Genomic DNA, 23,061 nt, shown 5'->3' on the forward strand with positions numbered 1-23,061 from the left:
AATTAGAAAAAGAAAAAAATCTCAGTTACTTAAGATCTGTGAGGAAATCCTGAATGGTCTAATCTACATGTAACTATAGTCCTGGAAGGAGAAGAAATGAGGGGCAGAAAACCAAATTGGAAATATAACGGTCAAAACTGAAGAAAGACGTCAAGCTACAGACAAAAAACTTAGCAAATATAAAGCAAATAAACATAAAGAGTACCACACTGAGACACAGTATTGTCAAGCTGCTAAAAAACAAAGAAAAAAGAAAAAGAATCTTAAAAGCAGGCAGAGACAAAGATACATCTTGTTCAAGTGACACTAGCCTTCTGAGCCAAAATAATGGTAGCCAAAACATAATGGAATGACATCTTTAAGGTGCTGAAAGGAAAAAATGGAAATTATTACACTAGAATTTAATATCCAGCAAAAACAACCTTTAAAAAACTGAAGGCAAAACAAAGATTTCAATCAAAATCAAAATGATACCAGATGCCCAGCTGAATGTGCAAAAAGCAGCAGCAAATACCAGAATGGATAAATATAAAACACTATTTTTTCACTAGTTTCTTTAAAAGTTGCCTAAGTGTTTGAAGCAAAAAATAGTATTAATAAAAATAAGTAACACAGAGTAGAATTTACACTTAATGGTACAATAAAAGGCAACAGCAGACAGGATGGGAGTGGGGAAACGTAGTTATACGACTGTAAGCATCTTACTTACACTGTTCAGGAAATGGTATACTATTAATTTGTAGTTGGTAATATTGGTTTATGTACAGTATAATCCCTAGAATAAAAATATTAAAGAAATAAAGCAATATATTAGCCAACAGAGGAGATAAAGTAGAAAGACTGAAAACCACTTGAGTCACCTAAAGGGTGAGGAAGAATGAAAGAGCAAAAACAGAGGGGCGGATAAACACCAAATACCTCAACGGTGAGTTTAACTCAACCATATTCGTTGCTGCATTAAAACCAAGTGAACCGAACATTCTCATTAAAAGAAACTATCAAACTGTCATCTGATAGAAAACAGATGAACAAATAGAGAAAGGTAGAGAAGATCAACAAATACAAAGCTGCTTTTTTGAAGAGTTTAATAGATAAACCCCAAGGCAAGATTGATGGAAAAGAAAGCTAAAATGCAGAAATGATCAATAGCAGAAATGAAACAGGGAACTTAACATCTGCTCCAATGGGCCTTACAAGGATAATATGGTGGTATTGCAAACAAATTTATGCTATTTTTTTTTAAAAAAGATGTTATTTATTTAGAGAGAGACAGAGAGAGAGGAGAGAGTATGAGCCAGGGGAGGGGCAGAGAAACAGACTCCCAGCTGAGCAGGGAGACTGATGCAGGGCTCAATCCCAGAACCCTGGGATCATGACTGGAGCTGAAGGTAGACACTTAACCAACTGAGCCACCCAGGCGCCCCAACAAATTTTACTTTATTTTTTTTTTTTAAAGATTTTATTTGTTTATTTGACAGACAGAGATCACAATCAGGCAGAGAGAGAGAGAGAGAGAGAGGAGGAAGCAGGCTCCCTGCTGAGCAGAGAGCCTGATGTGAGGCTCAATCCCAGGACCCTGGGATCATGACCCCAGCCAAAGGCAGAGACTTTAACCCACTGAGCCATCCAGGCGCCCCAAATTTTACTTTAAATAAAAGAACAAATTACTTAAAAATCACAACCATGCAAATAGGAACTAACTTCATACTGTTTGCAAGAAACACACTTGTATAAAATGGCTTGCAGGGTTACATTAATACCAGATGAGGTAAATTTTAAGGCAAGGAATAAAGGAAGGGCAATGTACATCAGGAGGCCATAAAAATCTAAAATGTGTGTGTATCTAATAATATAACTTCATGGTACATGAAGTGAATCTTTCCAAAGTAAAAGGAGTAAGGGACAAATCCACAATTAAGGTTAGAGATTTAAACCCCTCAGTAACTGATAAAACCCAAAGACAGAAAAATTAGTAAGGACAGAAAAGAAATGCTATTAACCAATTTGACATAATTGACATTTATAAAACAATATACCCAATAAGTGCAGAAAATAACTTTTCTGGTTATTACAGAACTTTTAGCAACACAGAGCATATTCTGAAGTGTGAACCAAGTCTCAATAAATTCAAAAGAACTAAAATCATGGAGAGTATGTTCTCAGGTACAATGGAATTAACTAGGAATCAACCTATAGATAAAACAAAAATATAGAAAGAAATCCCAAATATGTGGAAATTAAGCAACACAGTTCCCCCAAAAATCATGAGGGAAATTACAAAATATTTTGAATGGAATGATAATGAAAACAGGTCAGATTTGTTTGCAGTTAAATTAGCCCTTAAAAAGAAATTTATAGCTTTAAAAGCTTGTATTAAAAGGAAGGTTTAAAAACAACTGAGATACCATGCTGGCAAAAAGTTGATCTTATGAGATCCCAGAAGAAAAAGGAAGGAAATAATTAAAAATAAGAGCAGAAATCAATGAGATAGAAAACAGATGAACAGTAGAGAAAATCAACAGAGGCAAAAATTTGTTTTTTAAGAAGTTTAATAAACTTGATAAACCCCAAGCAAGACTGATGAAAAAAAGTGAGAAAATACAAATTACTAATATTACAAATGAAAAAGAAGAAATAACTTCAGATACTACAGAGAATATGGGATACTGTGAATAACTTTATGCCAATAAATCTGATATTATAGATAATGTCAGAGAACAAATTCCTTAAAAAACACAATTTTCCAAAATATTGCCAGAACAGAAAATCTAAATAACACTACAAGCAAAGAAATTTAAACTATAATTACAAAATCTTACCGCAAAAAAAAAAAAAAAAAAAAAAATAAAATCAGGTCTCAATGCAATAGGAAGCCCACAAATAAATAAATCCACAATTACGTGGTCAATTAATCTTTGAAAAAGGAGGCAAGAATATCCAATGGAAGAAAGTCTCTAAAACAAGTTAAGTTCTAGGAAAACTGCGCAGTGACATGCAAAAGAATGAAACTGGACCGCTTTCTTAGACCATACACAAAAATAAGCTCAAAATGGATTAAGGACCTGAAATCATTAAAATCCTAGTAGACAGCACAAGCACAGTAAGTTCTCTGACATCAATCGTAGCAACATCCTTTTAGATAGGTCTCCTGAGGGAAGGGAAACAACCAAAAATAAACTACTGGGACCACCTCGAAATAAAATGCCAACAAAACTAAAAGGCAACCTACTGAATGGGAGAAGATATTTGCAAATGACATATCTGATAAAGGTTTAGTATCCAAAATATACCAAAAACTATACAATGCAACACCAAAAAAATCAAATATTCCAATCATAAAATGGACAGAAGACATGAACGGACATTTTCCCCAAAGAAGACATTCAGATGGCCAACAAACACATGAAAAGATGCTCACCGTCACTCATCACCAGGGAAATGCAAATCAAAAGTACAATGAGACATCACCTCACACTTGTCAGAATGGCTAAAATCAAAACCACAAGAAATAACAGGTGCTGGCAAGAACTGCACAGCCACTGTGGAAACGATATGGAGAGTCCTCAAAAAGTTAAAAACAGAACTACCCTATGATCCAGTAATCGCACTACAATATTTACCTAAAGAACACAAAAACACTTATTAGCAGGGATATATGCACCCCTACGTTTACTGCAGCATTATTTACAATGCCAAGGTATGGAAGCAGCCCACGAGTCCATGGACACATGAATGGATAAAGGTGTGGTATTTACATACAATGGGTATTATTCAGCCAATTAAAAACAAAAACGAAATCTTATCATTTGCAACAATATGGATGGAGTTGCTGTGTATTATGGTAAGAGAAGCCACCAGAGAAGGACAAATACCACGATTTCACTCGTTTGTGGAACTTAAGAAACTAAACAAACAAAGGGGAAAAAAAGAGAGACAAACCAAGAAACAGACTCTTAACTAGAGAGAACAAACTAATGGTTACTAGGGGGGAGGTGGGCAGGATGGGGGAAATGGGTGAAGGGGATTAGGAGGACACTTACCATGATGAACGCTATGGACATATGGTACTGCTGAGTCCCTATACTGTACAACTGAAACTAGTAACACTATGTTAATTACACTGGCATCAAATAAAAAAATTTTCAGGTCTCAACAGCTTCATCAAACATTTAATAAAAAAAAATCAGTCTCTGGGGCGCCTGGGTGGCTCAGTGGGTTAAGCCGCTGCCTTCGGCTCAGGTCATGATCTCAGGGTCCTGGGATCGAGTCCCGCATCGGGCTCTCTGCTTGGCAGGGAGCCTGCTTCCCTCTCTCTCTCTGCCTGCCTCTCCGTCTACTTGTGATTTCTCTCTATCAAATAAATAAATAAAATCTTTAAAAAAAAAAAAATCAGTCTTAGAGAATTCTTTCCAAGAATATAAAGGAGTGTTTCCTGACATGTGAGTCCTATATGACCCTAACACTAAAATCTGACAGACACTACAAAAAAAGAAAACCAAAGACTAATATCTCTCATAAATGGAGAAGCAAAAATCCTATATGAATGAGCCAAATGAATGCAGCAATACAGGAAAAGCTCATGACCAAGTGGGATTTATCTCAGAAATATAAGCTTTGCTCAACATTAAAAAGGTCAATGGAATTCACATTAACAGAATACATGGTATATAAAAAAAAAGTCAGCATTTGATAAAATCCAACCTCTATTCAAGATCAAACTATCAGTCAATGATTGAAAAAAAAGCTAACTCTCTCAAACTTATAAAGGATATTTGCATTTTTAAAGAACCTGCAGAGCTAATATCACACTTAAGAGTAAAACACCGAGACAGCGACCCAATCATTTTATTTATTTACTTGAGAGAGAAAAAGAGAGCATGAGAGGGGAGAGGGTCAGAGGGAGAAGCAGACTCCCTGCTGAGCAGGGAGCATGATGTGGGACTCGATCCCGGGATCCATCCATTCAGGATCATGACCTGAGCTGAAGGCAGTCGCTTAACCAACTGAGCCATCCCAGGTGCCAGACCCAATCATTTTAAATGAAAACCTTAAAACCTATGCTATGGACTCAGAGTCATTAAGCCAACATACACTTCTGCAGTGTGGTCTAATTTAAAGATGCACTTAAACACTTACTGAAGTATGTAAGCCCCTTGCTTCTATAAGGAATAGCTCCAAAATGTTTACTAAGTGTTGCTGTGTGTTTTTTCAGTCGAGTGGTTTCACTTGTGTTCAGTTTTTGCTTCTAATCTCTCTCACAGCCTAGGAAAACTGATCACCAAGATTAACAGGATTATGTGTAAAAGAAAGATCAAGGGAAAACTGTGGGAACACCCTAAGACATTTCTGTAAATAAATGATGAGCTTCAGGGTATGAACTTCATGACATTTCTTGCTATTGCATTAAAAGGCTTTCCCCTCTTCTTTTTCTGCTTACTTCTTGATTCTATAATAAATTACTCAATAACTTAACATTTAATAAAGAACTCAACTGAACTTTAACCATTAAATAAAAATACTGATTTCATCTTCACCTAAAGTTTCGTTGCAAAGGGATCATAATATAATTTCCTGGTATGGGACCTCCCATATGGATGTCATCTATTACCTTTCGCAGTGGTCCATACTGTCTTCTGTACTTCTTGTTCCAAGACATTCCTGTCTTTTTCAAGAGTTTCTGGCCCAGCTGATCAACAGGAATTACATTATTCTCCTCCTTTTGAAAGAAACAATCATTTAAGAAAATGTGGTAAGATGTAACTAACATTTATGAGTTCAAAGGCACCAACAGAATTCTATCTAATTACATGTGCCTAAGACAGCGAACATGTAAGTGGATTAGCCATAACTGTTGCAAAATAAAATTTTTTTAAAGAAGTAGATTAAGCCTCGGTTTAGAAAACTTGAATTGTGCTTTCCTACACCAAAGTTTACACATTTACTTATTTTTAAGGATTTACTTACTTATTTTAGAGAGAGAGTGAGAATGCACATGCACACACAGGAGTGGGAGGAGGGGCAGAGGGAGAGAAAGAATCCTAAGCAGACTCTCTGCTGAGGGAAGAGCCTGATGTAGGGCTTGATCTCACAACCCTAAGATCATGGCCTGACCTGAACACTCAACTGAGTCGCCCAGGCACCTCAAGTTTAAACACTTAAAGAACATCCAAAGAGTATTCTAAGATTGAGTAAATTCCTGCTACTTTGTGGGAATTTTATAAGAAATATTTAAGTGCAAAAAAGGATTATCAAGATCTCTTCTGAATGTCCCCCCCCCAAAAAGTTCTAAAAGCTAGTAAGAAGTGACTGTTTGGGGCTGAAATGTGTCCAACCCCCCACCACCCTGGCCAATTCATATGCTGACTCCTTAACCTTCAAGATTTCAACTCTGACTTTATTTGGATACGGTTTTTAGAGAAAAATAAGGTCATTAAGGTGGGTCCTAGGCCAATCTGCCTGATGTCCTTATATGAAGAAGAAATATGGACTCACAGAGGTTTGCAGGGTGCCCAGGCACAGAGGAAAGACCATGTGAACCCACAACAAGGAGGTGGCCATGCGCCAGCCATGGAAGCCTTAGGAGAGAACCAACCTCTGGCCCCCTGACCTTGGACTCCTGGCGTCCATGACCGGGAGAAGGTAAATGACGGCTGTTTAAGCCCTCCGGTCTGGGGCCCTTTGTTATGGCAGCCTCAGCAGACTGATACAGCGGCCGCAGAACAAGGTGGTTAAAGGACGCAGCGTGGGTCCATGGTAAAGACTTCAGAAAAAGTCTTTGTAAGAATGGATAAACCCATGCAAGGAACTTACCACCTGTACAACACAGTGCTAAGCAAATGTTAAAAAGCCATATAGTGGAGGCATTACTGGTGTATCAATATTAGGAATGAAAAGGGAGACATAACCTCAGGAACTACAGAGAGGAGAAGGCTAACACAGGAAGATGGCAAATTCCCAAACAATACATACGGTAAATCCCAATTCTATTTAAAAGAACAGTAATACCCCAAATCCTATACCCCAATACCAATATATGTATATAAACAGAGAGAAGACAGAACGCAAAGAATACACATCAAAGTGTTACAATTATTGGGTACTTGGTTTAATTATACTTGTATATATTTTATACTTTTCACACATTTCCTAGGTTTTTTCCCTCAAATTTTCTGCCACAAATATGAATTTTTTATAACCAGAAAGTCTCTAAAAAATAAACTATAACAACAGATACAGAGGAAGCCCCAAAGGAATAAGACTCTGACTAGTACCAGTAGCAGTTCTAGCATGAGCATGTATGTGTGCATATCTGAAATACACACACACACACATGTAACTTAAACTCTCTCTCTACCTGTAGTAAGATTGCTTTCAGAATTATCAGTGGATCATCATCAATCTCTTCTTCATTCTGGAGATCTTTGAAACTCAAAACTGGTTTGCTCTCTTCCTCCTAGAAAGGAAAGCAATAAAAATTTGTTGCTTAAGAGGTAATTAACAAAATAGAAATGTTTGTGCTGTGAAGTTTCAAGATGGAAAAATGATGATAAAAATATTGGAATAACTTAGGTAGACCTTGGAATCCAGCAGACCGGGCTTTGATTTCCAGCTCTGGTTGGCTAAACCTGGCCACGTTACTTAACCTCTCTGGCATTATCTGTGAGCGGGACTGCAGATAAACTCCCAGCACAACACACATGTGGCAGGTCTCCACAGGTTCCCGGGAGACACCACTTCAGCTGCACCTTACAAATCCTGACATGTTGTGTGTCACTGGCGAGTGCAGCCTACTAGCACTCGCTTCTATTTCCTGATCGTCCAAACTTTGCACCTCACTCTATGAAGTTATTCGAGAACATGTCCAAACAAGGTATTTTTTTCCATTGATTTTCTAATACATGCCATCTTGCCAAAGTATTTTCATTTGACTTAAAACCATAAATACGAAGAGACCTAATGACACGAGACAAAAATAATAAAGAAACAGCAAAATAAAATGGTAGACTAACTATAACCATCCTACTGAATGATTACTAAAAATGCTGCATAAGCAAACACAACAAAACAAAGGCATCTTTTTAAAACACACACTGAATTAGCAAGAGTATCAGGGAAATCCTCAGAGAACAAGTGAAATGGGAACTGGGAGGAAATCCAGAGTTGAGGCCTGCAGCTGTCCCAGCTCTTACAGGATGAGGTCTGGGAGACAAAGCCTAAGGACCCTCCAAAGTACGGAGCCGAATGATTGGTGTTCCAAACAACCAGTTCTCCGATCCTCTGACACCATCTAGGGGTCACAATTCAGGTCAGTTCTGATACTAACTTCACGCAGTCCTGCAAGACTGCCCCCACTTCAGACAACAGCCACAAGTGGGGTCCCAGGCCACCTGCACTTCTGCTGGGCTGATTACAAATTCTAGGGTTCCTACAATCCCCACTTCAGGTTTAATAATTTCCTGGAACGGCTCACAGACCCAGGACCTTATACACAGGACTATAGTTTAGTACAAAGGATACAAATGAACAGCCAGATGGCGAAGCACATAGGGCTAGAAGGGTCCTGAGGGTCTCGGTTCCTCTACAGGGTAGGGGCGGCCACCCCCCTGTGGATATGTTCACCAGTCCAGAAGCTCCCTTACTGTCCTGGCTTCAGAGTTGTTGTCGTGGGTTTTAAAATAGATTTTGTTTGTTTATTTGACAGAGAGGGAACTCAGAGAGAGCAGGAGAGGCAGAGGGAGAAGCAGATTCCCTTGCTAAGCAGGGAGTCTGACATGGGGCTCAATCCTACGACCCTGAGAACGTGACCTGAGCTGAAGGCAGATGCTTAACTGACTGAGCCACCGAGGCACCCCTTGCTTTAGAGTTTTAATCAAAGTTTCAACATGCAGGCATGACTGATTGACAGAACTCAATCATCAGCCCATCTTCCCTCCACAGATCAGGAGCTGGGGCTAAAAACACAAACACTCTATTCATGTGGTTGTTTGCTCTGGTGACAAGCCTTCAGTCTGAAGATGTCTAGGCCCCACCAAGAGTCATCACATTAGCATGAACTCAGGTGCGGTTGAAAGGGGTTCATTATGAACAACAAAACGCATGCCTATCGCTCATGCAATTTCAAGGACCTCTATTCCAGGAACCTGGGACAAAGACCAAATATATGCTTTTCCTTCCTCCCTCCCTCTCTTTCTTCTCCCCCTCTCTTTCCTTCTTTTAAAGATTTATTTATTTGAGACAGAGAGAGAGAGTGAGAGTACACATGAGCAGGTGGAGAGGGGCAGAGGGAGATGGGGAGAGACAATCTCAAGCAGATTCCCGGCTGAGCACAGAGCCTGACTCTCAACCTCATAACCCATGACATCACAACCTGAGCTGAAATCACGAGTCGGACACTTAACTGACTTAGTAACCCCAAGCACCCCAAGTATATAATTTTTAATTATATTACAAAGATAAACTTCAGCAGACAGCTAGAAAAAAAGAGCTACCTACTTTCTCAGTACAAACACGACCTAGAAAAAATTCACCCCACAATAAAGGACAACAAGGAACTGGCTTGGTTTGACCTTGATACTAGAGATGAAGGTAGAAAAACATCTGTAACGATTTGTACTCACAAGTAGGTCCCCATAGGAGTTTGTGGTCCAAATTCACACTAGCTGTATGGCTCTAAAACCACTAAGTCAGGATGTGATTTTAAAGTTAAGGGTTGGAGTGACCCCAGGCATGTGGGAGAGACAAACACCTTTTCAGAGGAAGGCGCTTTCAACTCAGTCCTCAAATTACTCCAGTAAATCACATTCTTAAAAAACCAACCATCCCAGGCTACAGTCTAAAATAGTAAAATCACAAGGAAGTAGACTTAGCAGATATCTAATCAGACTGCAATTAGCAGACCAATGAAATAGCATGTTTAATAAGTTTAAAGATGTCATTAAGGAAAAAAAGATGTAAAAATGGCAGAAGGGGAGAGGCAGGCCAGCACTGCCCCCTATTTGACACACTACTGCAGGTGACAAACAGGCAAGGCCCAGTCCTCCTCCGCTTTGCCGGTGTCCAACCCTGGCCTTGTTGGGACAGTAGGACTAGTTCAGGGCTGCCTACTGGGAGCCGTTGTGAAGCCTTCTCTGACCCACTCCCTCAAAAGTGCAAGATAATGTCAGTCAACCATCAATGAAGCAAAAGGTCTCTAAAGAAGCAGAAAGCAAAAATCAGGCTCCTTTTCGCAGCCAGATCTCGAGTCACATTTTGAATAGGAAATGGTGTCCATACTAGAAGAAAGGGAGCATCTTCTAGATAGTACTAAGGGAGACAGAAATGTCGCATTAAAAAAAAATTTTTTTTTTTTTAAAGTAAACTCTACACCCAACATGGGGCTCAAACTCATGACCCCAAGATGAGGAGTCGTATGTTCTACTGCTTGAGCCAGCCAGGCACCCCTGAAATGTTGCCTTAAAACCAGGAAAAATTACGTCCGATGGGTCATGAAAGTTATTTCTTTGCAGACGGTACCTACTAAAAAACTCCATGAATGCAGGGAACAGCTCCTTGAAAGGAAAGAAGAAACTGCCAAACTGTAAGCAGAAGGAACAATACCAGGCTGTGATTAGAATATATGGAATTCTACATCTCTGGGCACAAGCAATCTCCCAGGATAATGGTAATAGAAAGACAAGCAGGGCCTAGCAGGTATACGTACTCAAGTTGAAATTCTTTTTTTTTTTTTTGAAGGTTTTATTTACTTATTTGACAGACAGAGATCACAAGTAGGCAGAGAGGCAGGCAGAAAGAAAAGGGGGGAAGCAGACTCACTGCTGAGCAGAGAGCCCGATGTGGGGCTCGATCGCGGGACTCTGAGATCATGACCTGAGCCGAAGGTAGAGGCTTAACCCATGAGCCACCTAGGTACCCCTGAAGTTGAAATTCTTAAAGCGCTACTCATTATTTGAGCACCATAGAGCTCTGGATGAAAAAGCAGTGATCCTGGAAGAACGGAATAAGGAGAACAACTGGACATATGGGATGCTTCACAGGAGGCATGAAGAAGGAAATATACTAAGCGCAAATGGAAAGCAATCTTCTGATTGCTCTAATGTAACAAAGCTTCAGGAACAGAGGAGCAGCGTGGAGAGCAAAACCAAATGACAGAGAACCTGTCTGCCCTCTCGAGTCACACTGCAGACCCAGAAGGGCAGCCTGACGATGCCAGCAAAGAGCAGAGTGATTCTGAGGAAGTGAACAAGTGCAGATCCGTCCCAGGAAGCACAACCCAGAACGGAGACATGAAGAGAGAATCACCGCTTGAGACACGAGACCTGACCTCTGTACAAGGCTACCTCTGTGCGTGACCTCCACCACAGACTTGAAAGTGAAACTGCAAATGAATATTTAAGCATCAAAGACTGACACTAAATCTCAGCACCTCTAAAAGTGCTGCAAAGTAGTGAAGACAGGCGGCATGATGGGAATCTGCTCGAACTAAGCACAGGGACCTTGAGAGCTGAATTAGACTAGACGAGGGAGGAAACCTTCCCTTTGTCTGACTGGGAATGTGTCCCAGAAACCAGCGTCTTGGCAAACCGTGGCACAAGCATTTGGGAGAGATGCTTGTATGATGTTCTCGGCCAAACAAAATGGAAGGTAAAGGACTGGAAAGGGCGAAACAAAGCAGCATTTCTCCAAAGTTGTCTGAAACTAAGACGGTTTAGCAAGATGGCTGGTTTATAAAGTCAACAAACCAATGGTAACTGCATTTCAAACACTACTACACGGAGTCTAGAAAATACAAAGTTGAGACACGGCCCCACAGAACACCTTCCTGGTAAGTATCAAGCAAAAAGTTTGACTTTTAAACATCCAAATACTTTTTCTAATATCTAAGTACAATAGATGGAGCATGAGAAATGCAGACGGATGTTCTGAAAAGCCAACAACGCCATCAAAGAGAATGTGCCCCCAGAGCACTGTTGTCACCCCGAGAAGCTGTATTATTATATGTGGTACAACTACTGGTTAACACCACCACCTGTCTGATAATCGGGAAGATGTCATAAGCATTCTACATCCTATCACGATGGTGTTTAACTTATGGACATTTCAGTGTGTTTTAGGTACTTGTTAGAAAACTGGTTGCAAGTTCAGGCTTGGTGTGTAACACACTTTGATTCTTCCCATTGCAAATAATCGGAACTAGACTTCCAGGAGGCACTTTCCCTCAGGACATCTGCAAATTCTTAAGAAAATTACAAAACTTTTTAAATAAGAAGCTCTAAAATATGGAAAGATATATCTGACTTATACATGCTGGTTCAAAACTCTACTACTGCTGAGAATGGGTGTTGTGTATGTGTGGCTACTGATAAGCTGATCCTAGAAATGGTCACAAAGGAATAAAAGGCCAAGACACTACTGAAGAATGACACGACACAGGGACACCTGCCCTACCAGATACCACAACTCATTATAATGCTACCGAAATTAACAGTGTTACTACTGGCCTAGGAATACAAAAAAGAACAATGGAACAGAACAGAGGGGCCCCAAAGGACTCATACATAAACAAACAATTGATATAACACAACTGACACTGTCGATTGGTGGGGAAAGAATGCATTATTCAATAAACGGTAATGGTCAACTGGGTTAAAAAAAAAAAAAAAATCACACACCATTCATAGGAAACCATTCCAGAAGGACTAAGAAGTTTTAAATGTAAAAGGCAAAACTATAAAACTTTTGGAAGACATTATAGGAGGAAAATCTTTATCATCTTTGGCTGGTGTCATAAGAGGCAGAGAAGCTGGGAAAAGCTATTGATTATAGGAGACCCAAGAGATACACTAACTAAATATAATGCAGGACTCTGAATTTGACACTACATTGGGGAAGAAAATGCTGTAAAGGGTCTGGATGAGACAACTGGTGGAATCTGAATGTGAACTCTTCATTAGAGAGCACTATCGCTTCAATGCGCAAGCTTCGGATTTTGATCCTTATGTAAGGGAACACCCTCATTCTCAGGAGACAAACACGGAGTATTTAGGGGTAAAGGCACCTAATTTCAGATGGGTCAGCACTCATAATGTTAACTATGTGTGTTTGCACAAATCTGACAAATTGTTAACAACTGAGGGACGCAGGTGAAGAGGATCTATAGGTGTTTCTATGATGCTGATTATTTTTCTTTAAGTATGAAACTTTTTTTTTTTTTTAAGATTTTATTTGTTTATTTGACAGACAGAGATCACAAGTAGACAGAGAGGCAGGCAGATAGAAAGAGAGAGGGAAGCAGGCTCCCTGCCAAGCAGAGAGCCCGATGTGGGACCCGATCCCAGGACCCTGAGATCATGACCCGAGCTGAAGGCAGCAGCTTAACCCACTGAGCAACCCAGGCGCCCCAGTATGAAACTTTTTATAAATAAAAATTTAAAACTTCTAACTATATTAACTTCCCATGCCTAGAAACATTTCCAAGGGCAAATATATGTAAGTGGCAAAAGATGATCCTCACCAAAACAGTAAGACTAGAACTAATTTCTATGCTTACTTGAAATTGCCAGTTTCCCAGATGATCGACATCTTTAATATAGACGTGGTAATGTCCTCCATAGCAACCACCTTTATGTATAATAACCGAGAAGAGGTCATAGACATACTCCAAGTCATCCGAGTCACTCTACAAGAAACAGAGCATAAACAATGTTAGTTTGCATAAAATGGGAAGACACATGACCAAAGAGAATTTCTTTCTATTTTTAAATAAGAAACCTGTTTATTATTGTTATTTAGGGGTAATTTATGTAAATTTGAGTAATTGGCTTTAAAGTTAAATATTTTTAATTCTGAGACTGAAAACTGTCATTCATCTAGGAAACATTTTTTTTTTAAGATTTTATTTATTTATTTGACAGACAGAGATCACAAGTAGGCACAGAAGCAGGCAGAGAGAGAGAGGGAAGCAGGCTCCCCGCTGAGCAGAGAGCCCGATGTGGGGCTCGATCCCAGGACCCTGGGATCATGACCTGAGCCAAAGGCAGAGGCTTTAACCCACTGAGCCACCCAGGCGCCCCAGAAAACTGTCATTCATCTAATACCACATAACAACCAAGCAAATTCTGCCTCTTCCACAGGAAAATGCAAAAAATGTTACTTTTATGAACTTTGGCTAAGATCATGTACTCTAAAGTGCTAATAAAACATGCTCCCCAATGTATCTGCAATAGTTTTAGCAAGAGAAAACCATCTTTGTGTTATACCTATTACGCTGCTTTAGAAATGTGTTCTTTAGCTGTTGAAATGTGTCCTGTTTTCCAACTAGAGGGTCATGGGTCTCAGAGTCAGAGCCATATCCACTATCACCCTCCTGACACTCAGTGCTCTGCATCACAGGAATTAAGCAGTTATGAATACTATCTGTTTGTTTAGAGACAGTTTAGTGGGATGAACAGGTTCTTTCTTCTATGATCAATCTTTTCCATAATTAATGTGCTCTGTAATTGTGACTGACCCAACTGATGAAGGCTTATATCGGCGTTAAAAAAAAACAAAAACCTACTTTAGGTTAAGAGATACTTTGCTTGTGAATACACCATTCGAAGGGTGCCAATTATTAAGAAACTTATTTCCCTGAAACACTGTACTTCTAAAGTAAGTAGTATTTTTTAAATGTCTGGTTCAGGCAAAAGATGAGAGATAAAAACACAGAGGCAATGTGACCATTTTTTTCGTGAATACCGAAATCAAAAAGTAAAACTACGGTCAATTTCTTAGCTAGTGCTCAATGGTTCACCTATTTCAATTTTGTTATTTCAAAGTATGTTATAATAATGTGATAAACTACTCTTTTGAGAAGAGCTAAAATTTTTCTGTATGAGATGATATACATGAACTAAATCTAGAGTGGTCATTTCGTAAGATATGTAAATCAGACTATTATCCTGCACACCTTAAATGTACATAGTGATGTCTGTCAATTATTTCTCAACAAAACTGGAAAATTATAGAAGAATTAATGCAGTTATCCTGAAAAAAAATTATTGTTGTTGTTGCTGTTTTTAAGTAGGTTTTACGCCCAGCAGGGAGCCCAGTGCAAGGCTTGAACTCACAACCCTGAGATCAAGACCTGGGCTGAGACCAAGAGTTGGATGCTTAAACGACTGAGCCACCCTGGCACCCCCAAGAACTGTTTTATTCAGGCAATAAATGGGGGGGTATATTGATTTCCTCTGGAAAAACTGTTCATTCTGTATGTGCCAGTCAAACAAAATCCAAAAAGCTCAGCTACCAGGCTTGAAGTAGAGGAAGGCCCATCCGAATTGAAGAATAAAGAAAATATAATTTTTATACAAAAAAACTTAATAGCTACTTAATAAATGCTCTTTCTGGTCTCGATATACATACAAATGACTTGTAAGAAGAAATGCAGCAGTCTCATGGCTCAGATCTTGGCATGTACAGCAATTATACAGAAAATATTTTGAAACGGCTTATGAAGTACATTGTATAATTAGCGTTCTCAAAACTTTCCTTCCTGTATTTCAAAGATTATAAATTCCAATTTCTAGATGTGTAATTCACTTTCTAGATATGTAATTCATTATTCCATCTCATGTAAACTAAGTCCAAATCCAGATAACAAAATACTAATTAATAGTCATTAATTAGTCATGTAGGGTCATTTCTCATTCTGTTCTTAAGTTTTCTTCTCAAAGATTTTTCAAGGAGAGTTTACTAAAAAGAACTGGGGACAAATCCATACTTTGGAAACCAAAAGGACTGTAAGAAACCAGTAGTCCTTGGCTGGGATTGATTTCATCCACACTCTCCCCCAGGAGACACGGGACACTTGGTAAGATCTGGACATTCTGTCACTACTGGGGATGGGGTGAGAGGGTGGGATGCTACTGTCCCAGAGAAGACAGAGGCCAGGGATGCGGCTTAAAATCCTATAATGTGTGGGATACAGCCCACAACAAAGAATTACGCAACTCAAAAATATTAACTGTGCCAGGCTGAAAGATTCTGCAACAAGTCAACCGAAAATCAGGCCAAAAAATGATTCAGTCTTGAGAGGAGGAAAGAAAGAATTTCACAATAAAACAGTCCAAACCTGTTCACAAAAAGGCTTGAGATTGATCCGTAGAGGGAACGTGTAACAGCTAGTTTCCTTGTATCGTTCACGCTTCACAAAATCAAAATTAAATCTTAATAATGACACAGTAAGAAAGGGAGGCAGCTTACGTAATTTGGCTGACTGTGGAAAGAAAAAAAATTTACAGTTGTTTTAAAAGCAGAGTTATAGAAAGGAATACATAATGTTTCTTAAGATATAAAAAAGCAACCCATGATTCAGTTTAAAGAGAAATGTGTCCTTCAATCACATTAATTCATCAACCTGGATTTAAGTCAGTACTTGATGTGAATTCATCTCTTTTATGGGACTAAAGGTGATGTGACTCATTTATGTTAACAACTAAAAGTTTACAACCCAAGTTTATGTTTTTAGTGTTGATATCCTATAATCAAAGCTATCCGATGAGCGTGTTGTAACTGGTGTTCCCCCTTCTAACACTGCTCCTTCCCTGTGTTAGTCCTGGCCTCCTTGGTGCCTCCACTTTGTCTGGCACACACACAGTCCTTTTATTTCTGAAGGACTGGAGCTCCTCACCTGGACCTACGGACCTATTTCAGTGGATCTGAATTGTTGAAATTACATGGTCTGCATACTTGAATTTTTTGGGGAGAAGATTCACAGTTTTCATTAGACTTTCAAAACGCTCTCACTCCCCTAATGTTAAGACCCACTGATTGGGGTTTTACAATGACTGTCCTTAAAAGCAAGTAAAAAGGCAATTTTTAATTTCCTTGCTTTAAAACAAAACACTAGATGAAGCTGCTTTTTATTTAAAAGTCGTCAGCTTTCCACAACCCCTTAGTACTAATGGTGTGTTGTGTAGGGGGTGGCAAAAAAAATCCTTTCCATCTATAAAATCATCCTTAATTATAATATTATCCTTACATATAAGTATCTAACATTCCTAAAGAGAAATTTAAAACAATTCCACAAATTTGGGGATTAAAAAACAGCAATGTAACTCCAACACGTTAAAAAAAATACATCTAAAAAACCTGAGTATCTCATCTATACTATGGCTGAGAAAAGTCTGCTCAGAATAAGAAAACCTACTTTAGGTATCACAACCAAATGGAAATTTAGGATGCACCTTTAAATGTATTGAGATGAAAAAATTTCCACTGAAACAGAATTAAACCAGTAACATAAAAAGTACATGCCAAGAACTGCTTTCGTTGTGCTAATGATTCTTATTTTACTAATGTGCAAATTAAGTTCAACCAAAATTAAGAATGTGTTTAAGTATCCTTCTAATACTTTCCATCTTCTGAATTTCATGTTTATTAGATTGTAGTTTTAACACCAAACGTGAAATACAAAATAGATAAGCAGAAGATACACATCTCCATTTGCGTGTCACAACAAGGCAAAGCCTGGATGGAGATACACATTAAACAATGTAAAATTACCCTGGTTTCCCAATCCTACTGTGAAAGCTACAGGCATGGAGTTTTTTGTTTGTTTGTTTTTTACTACATTCTCACAACCTCCAGGATCTAAATCAACACTGTATGTTATCTGAATCAGTCCTCATTCTGTTTCACGGGAAATTCCGTAACTGTCAGCTGTTACAGATGATTGCAAAGACCCATCTTTTGTGGTAGCTCTATAAGTGGGTGCTCACTAACCACGGACTGGAGAGCCCATCACATCCTCTGGCAGCAGTGGAATAGTTTCTAACAGTTGTTCCCCTCTCATCCTTTAGTGAGAAACCCAGTGGTACCCTGTCAAGCCCTTTAACTGGCAAGATGAGTACTTCCCACTGAGGGAGGCAGAAGGGGAGTACTAGACTAGCTAGTCTAGACTAGCTAGTCTAGTCTAGTTGGGAAGCGTGTATCTATCCAGTCAAGTAACTCCGTGTACAGAAAACAAAGCTGTCTGTTTTCATAGTAGTAAGCAAAGAAAGCAAAGCTCAATGAGCTCCTTGGCAGCAAGAAAAACCCATCACCTTCTTCCTAATGTTACTCTGCAAAAAGCCAGGAGACAGGGGGTTTATTTAAAAAAGGTATATTTAAGAAACACTGAGGTAAGAAGAAAAAAAAAAGAAACACTGAGGTACACATAAATTTTTTCCTGGGACAAAAAGAAGTTGAGAGAACTGTTGGGTTGAAAGCTTAAAAAAACTCTTGATTGCAAAAGATAAAAATACAGATAGAGAATATGAATGTCTTTTCAAACCTTAGTTCCAATGAAGAGGTTCACATGTATCTTCTGGACTTTCTCTTACAAGCGGACTTCACTTGGCAAACCTTCATGCTACCAGGTATTAAGTGGCCCCCTGGGAGAAGGCAGGTAGCTGTCTTACCTTTGTGGCTTTAACCAGCCTGTCACAAGTCCCACAGTGGTATAAGTTGTCACAGTCAAACACTTCCTCTTCTACAAACATGGTCCAGAGGGCGTCTTCCAAACCTGATACGTTTTTGACTGCTACTGTTAGATCTAAGAAGTCTTCCTGAAATACACATGAACATAATATGAAAAAACAATTTTGCAGTGGTTCACGAACACATCACCAACTCCTACACAGACTGGGAATAACATAACTTTTCCCTAAAACACTGTATTGTATGAAGATACAGACCTCCCGATAAGATACGGTGAAATTCACCACACAAAATTACCCTAAATCAAATTATAATTTGGCTTAAAATACGTCCAGGTTTCCTTAAGTTCGGTGTAGCTATAATAAAACCTATTTTAGCAGGAACTAAAACCACTGAACACACATCTGAACCGAGAAGTGTGCGGTGTTTATCAGTTCTGTCTTAGCCGTGGACAAGGCTAGAGTCCCTAGTGTAAACCCCACTTCCTCCTCCTCTTTTGCTGCAACTGATGTACCAAGAAGTCATAAAAAAAAAAATTGTTTTGAGCCAGGATAAAAAGTTTTTTTTTTTTTTTAAAGATTTTATTTATTTATTTACAGACAGAGATCACAATTAGGCAGAGAGGCAGGCAGAGTGAGAGAGGGGGAAGCAGGCTCCCCACTGAGCAGAGAGCCTGATATAGGGCTTGATCCCAGGACCTTGAGATCATGACCTGAGCAGAAGGCAGAGGCTTTAACCCACTGAGCCACCCAGGTGCCCCTAAAAAGGTATTTTTATGAAAATTAAGAGGACAGTATTTTGCCAACAGGAGTCCATCGAATCTACTGCAACTGCAATGGAATTGTAATTTACTTATAGTAATAAACACTTAAAATCTGGCACGCTTAAATCGTTCAGTTTTGTGTGTGTGTGTGTGTGTGTGCACTAGCATTACTGTAAGGGGTTATTACAGGGACTGGAAACTAATGAGTTCTGATTCATGGTGGAAATCTAAAGTAATACAAACAACATTTATATGCAATTTATCATATGTATATATGAAAAGTTAATGTTGATAATTTACTATGTGCCTTCACACATTTATTTCTCAAAATTTCTTTGTGAATAATTATAGAATTGTTAAGCTAATCATACGGTAATCCAGACACCATTGTCTTAGTATTTCCAAACTAGGTTGACCAAATCCTCTAGGAGCACAGGCAAAAAGAACAAAAAAGTAATTTTTAGGGATGCTTGAGTGGCTCCGTTGGTTAAGCAGCTGCCTTCGGCTCAGGTCATGATCCCAGCGTCCTGGGATTGAGTCCCACATCGGGCTCCTTGCTCGGCAGGGAGCCTGCTTCTCCCTCTGCCTGCCCTTCTGTCTGCCTGTGCTCGCTCTCTCTCCCTCTCTCTGACAAATAAATAAAATCTTTTAAAAAAAAAAGTATTTTTTATCCCCAACTCTTTCATAAAAAGCAGAAAAAGAATACATATATGTATCCAAAAAAGCAATTAATGCAAAATTTAGAAAATGGTATTTAATTTTTTACTCATACAGACACAGCAATTTTCCTTAACTCTTGCCATAACAAAAAAGGGAGATTTTTATTAAGGGACAACTGTTCAGTGATGTAATCATATGCTACACAAGATTTATAGAGCAAGTGGAGATTATTCCAACTCATGAGCAAATTTCTAATTTCCAATGAGATTAAACGGACAACATAAGCTCACACATATAAATGAACTTTCTGAAGGACATTCATAAATGAAATCCAGTATTTAATTATACATGTTTATTACTGTAAACATTCCTTACTGTTCTCTATTTTTATTACTTCCCTTTTGTCCCCACCAACCATGATACTGGCTTTCTCATGAGGACACAGACCTCTACCTATAAACATCCCCCAAATTTATTTTCTAAATATCTGAAGCTATGCTTTAAGACATTTGCTTCTTTCAGTTTATACGAAGAAATGTGGATTACAAATTTAGTACTGAAGTGTAGGGCTAGAGTAAAAGAAAAAAAACATGATAAGATCATTTCTAGTAATAAACACTTGGCTCCTCATGTGGTATTACAGATCACAAATTTAATTACGTGCATTAGAACTTATGACTTATTATTACAACACGCTTGCATATTCACCTGCTTTTCACTGACATTCTTACACTCTTTACAAACAACCTGGTTAACAACGGTTCCATGATACAGACGATTGATGAGGTCATGGCCGGAGGTCCCGACTAAAGAGGTTTCCAAAGCACTAAAGAGAATTCGATTCAGTTCCTGCACATCATGTTGCCTCATTTCCTATAAAACAGGTAACTTTTAAATGGAATTTTGTGCTTCAGATTTTTCAAAACAGATTTTTAAAGAGGTATTAGTTAAAAAACACAAGATTTATTTAGAAATCCAAAGGTAAGTCTTGATCAAATATTAAGGATGACTAAGCTAAACAAACCGGGACCAGGGGAAGAGATCACCACTTTTACTTTCACTTCAAAATGAAACAAGAACAGGGGGTGTTCAGTGTATACATACAACTCAACTCACTTGAAACAGGAAAGTGCTTTTATTCTTGTGGGAAACCACACCCATGGCCATGCCACAGGAGGAGAAGAGGGAAGAACACAATAGGCACAGAGTGGTCTTAAGAGCTGGCAGAGTATGCATGGCACAATCTCACTTCTACAGGGAATCCGAATTACCAGCATTTGAAAAGAACCAGAATTTACTGCTTACATATATGGACCAAGTAACACAGAGATGAGAAAAATTCTGGTGGCACTCACTTCACCCCACGAGTCAGGCAACTCTGTGGGAACAGATTGAATGCTTTAAGAACAATGGATACACCAGAGCCAAGGGGGCCACCAACACTCAGAAGCAGAACAGAGGAGGAAGAGCAGGGGTGGGGAGGACCAGGAGACGAGGTCACGGGAACCAGTGGGAGCTGGTGCTTTGATGGGGGGTGGGGTGAGTGCTCCTGAGAGCCGGCTGAGAGCAGAGAAGTGTCTCCTAGAACTTGGCACATGGATGTCATGAGTGACTTTGACCAGAAAGGCAGAAAGGAGGCAGAGAACAAATGAAAGGTGAAGTAGAGACCACGAGGGAGGACAATTTTAAAGAAAGTGTCGCATGAAAAGCAGCTGATAAAGTGGAGGGAAGCTGGAGCGAGAAATGGGCCTCAGGATCTTTTTTCTTGTTTTTCAACTCATGATCACTGCCTCTGAAGGGAACCGGTGCACGTTTTCACGCTGTTCCTCAACAATTCTAAGGAAGGCAAAGGCGCCTAGGCGCCTCTAAGTCCCTCTCTACCAATCCTAGCAGGTTTCTTGAGAGATTTTGTTTAGAGATTAATAAAAAAGGGTTTCACTGCTTTAAGGGTGTGAAATCAGCAACTCAGTAGACGCTCAGGATCAAAAAGGAAAAGCATCAGCTAATGAGGAGATTAAAAAAAAACAACACGGCCCATCCCTCCAGCTGGCTATTACTTGGCAATAAAAAGGGATGGAGTGCTGATACATCCTATAACATGCCTGAATCTTGGAAACATGATTTTAAGGGAAAGAAGCTAGCTTCAGAAGATCTCGCATCACATAATTTCATTTCTGTGAAACACCCAGAACAGGCAAATCTGGGAAGGCAGAAAGGAGGTGGTGGTTGCCAGGGTCTGGTGGGGAGGGTGACTGCCACTGGGTATGGGGTTTCTTTTTGGGGTGATGAAAATGTTCTGAAAGGGACTGTTGTGACAGCTGTACAACTCTGTAAGTATCCGAACAAGTGCGACTTGTACCCTCAAGAGTGAATCTTCCGGCCTATGAATTGTAGCTCAGCAGAGTGGCCATTTTTAAAACAAGGAAGGAACAAGGAATTAACCCTAAGCGCCTACCCTACACCAGAAATTTAATTGCATGATATCCCATTTTCTTCAAAGCCTAAGCCCTACCTCTTCAATCTCACAGCATCATCTGGTTTAGGCGTGTTCCTCATTAGAAGACCAGAGTGGAAAGTTTATTTTGAAGGCAATATAATGTTATCTGGTCATTGCCTCTTTAAACTCTGTGATAGTCCCCACACCTCTCTTTTGCAAGAATACATCTAGTCCATTAAAAAAAAAAAAATCGCAGCTCATCAATATTGACAAAAAGCACCTTTATTCACTGCTGACATATTTAGTGTTTGCATATAGTGAAGTACCCTTTAGAAACGCCAACAGAAATTCAGAAAATGTCCACATACAGGAGGAAAAGGAGGAGAGACTGGAGAAAAGAGGGACAGGGAAAATAAAAAGACCCGCCAAGAACATGTTCAGCCTTTTGCTTCAAGCGAGTGTCCCAATGAGAATACCCAGACCCAAACACAGAAACACATCACAAAGACAGTCACAGAATTATTGCCAGTCAGGTTTTCGAGCTGATCAGCAGTTTGTTACATAAATGGCAATTTCTGTGTAGTAGATGTTGTATCCTAACTAGACTACATGAAGGGTAGAAACTGTAAAAGCCCAGTTCTACTTCTCCCTCTCTCCACAACCCTCTCTCCCATGCCAAATCATACCCATTCACAGCACAAGTGTCTAGAAATATATCTCTAGCTTGTAGTTACTGAACATGAGA

The 23,061-nt window shown here is 39.3% G+C and overlaps 1 protein-coding gene across 7 annotated transcripts in view; it reads right to left on the reverse strand.

The window, feature by feature from the left end:
- The window catches only part of USP40 (ubiquitin specific peptidase 40), a 76,800-nt gene that overhangs the window by 48,055 nt on the left and 5,684 nt on the right, over positions 1-23,061 (reverse strand). For 5 of the 7 annotated variants that reach the window (XM_059393751.1, XM_059393750.1, XM_059393749.1 and 2 more), the window contains 6 exons: positions 20,588-20,752; positions 18,438-18,584; positions 16,109-16,252; positions 13,547-13,675; positions 7,355-7,453; positions 5,609-5,716 (listed from right to left, as the gene is read on the reverse strand). In XM_059393751.1, coding sequence (XP_059249734.1) covers positions 5,609-5,716; positions 7,355-7,453; positions 13,547-13,675; positions 16,109-16,252; positions 18,438-18,584; positions 20,588-20,752 — 792 coding nt within the window. Of the gene's footprint in view, positions 1-5,608; positions 5,717-7,354; positions 7,454-13,546; positions 13,676-16,108; positions 16,253-18,437; positions 18,585-20,587; positions 20,753-23,061 lie in introns of those variants that run through there. The other 2 variants (XM_059393752.1, XM_059393756.1) reach the window with 2 other exon arrangements.

This window comes from Mustela nigripes, chromosome 3 (assembly GCF_022355385.1).
Source record: "Mustela nigripes isolate SB6536 chromosome 3, MUSNIG.SB6536, whole genome shotgun sequence".
Classification (NCBI taxonomy): Eukaryota; Metazoa; Chordata; class Mammalia; order Carnivora; family Mustelidae; genus Mustela; species Mustela nigripes.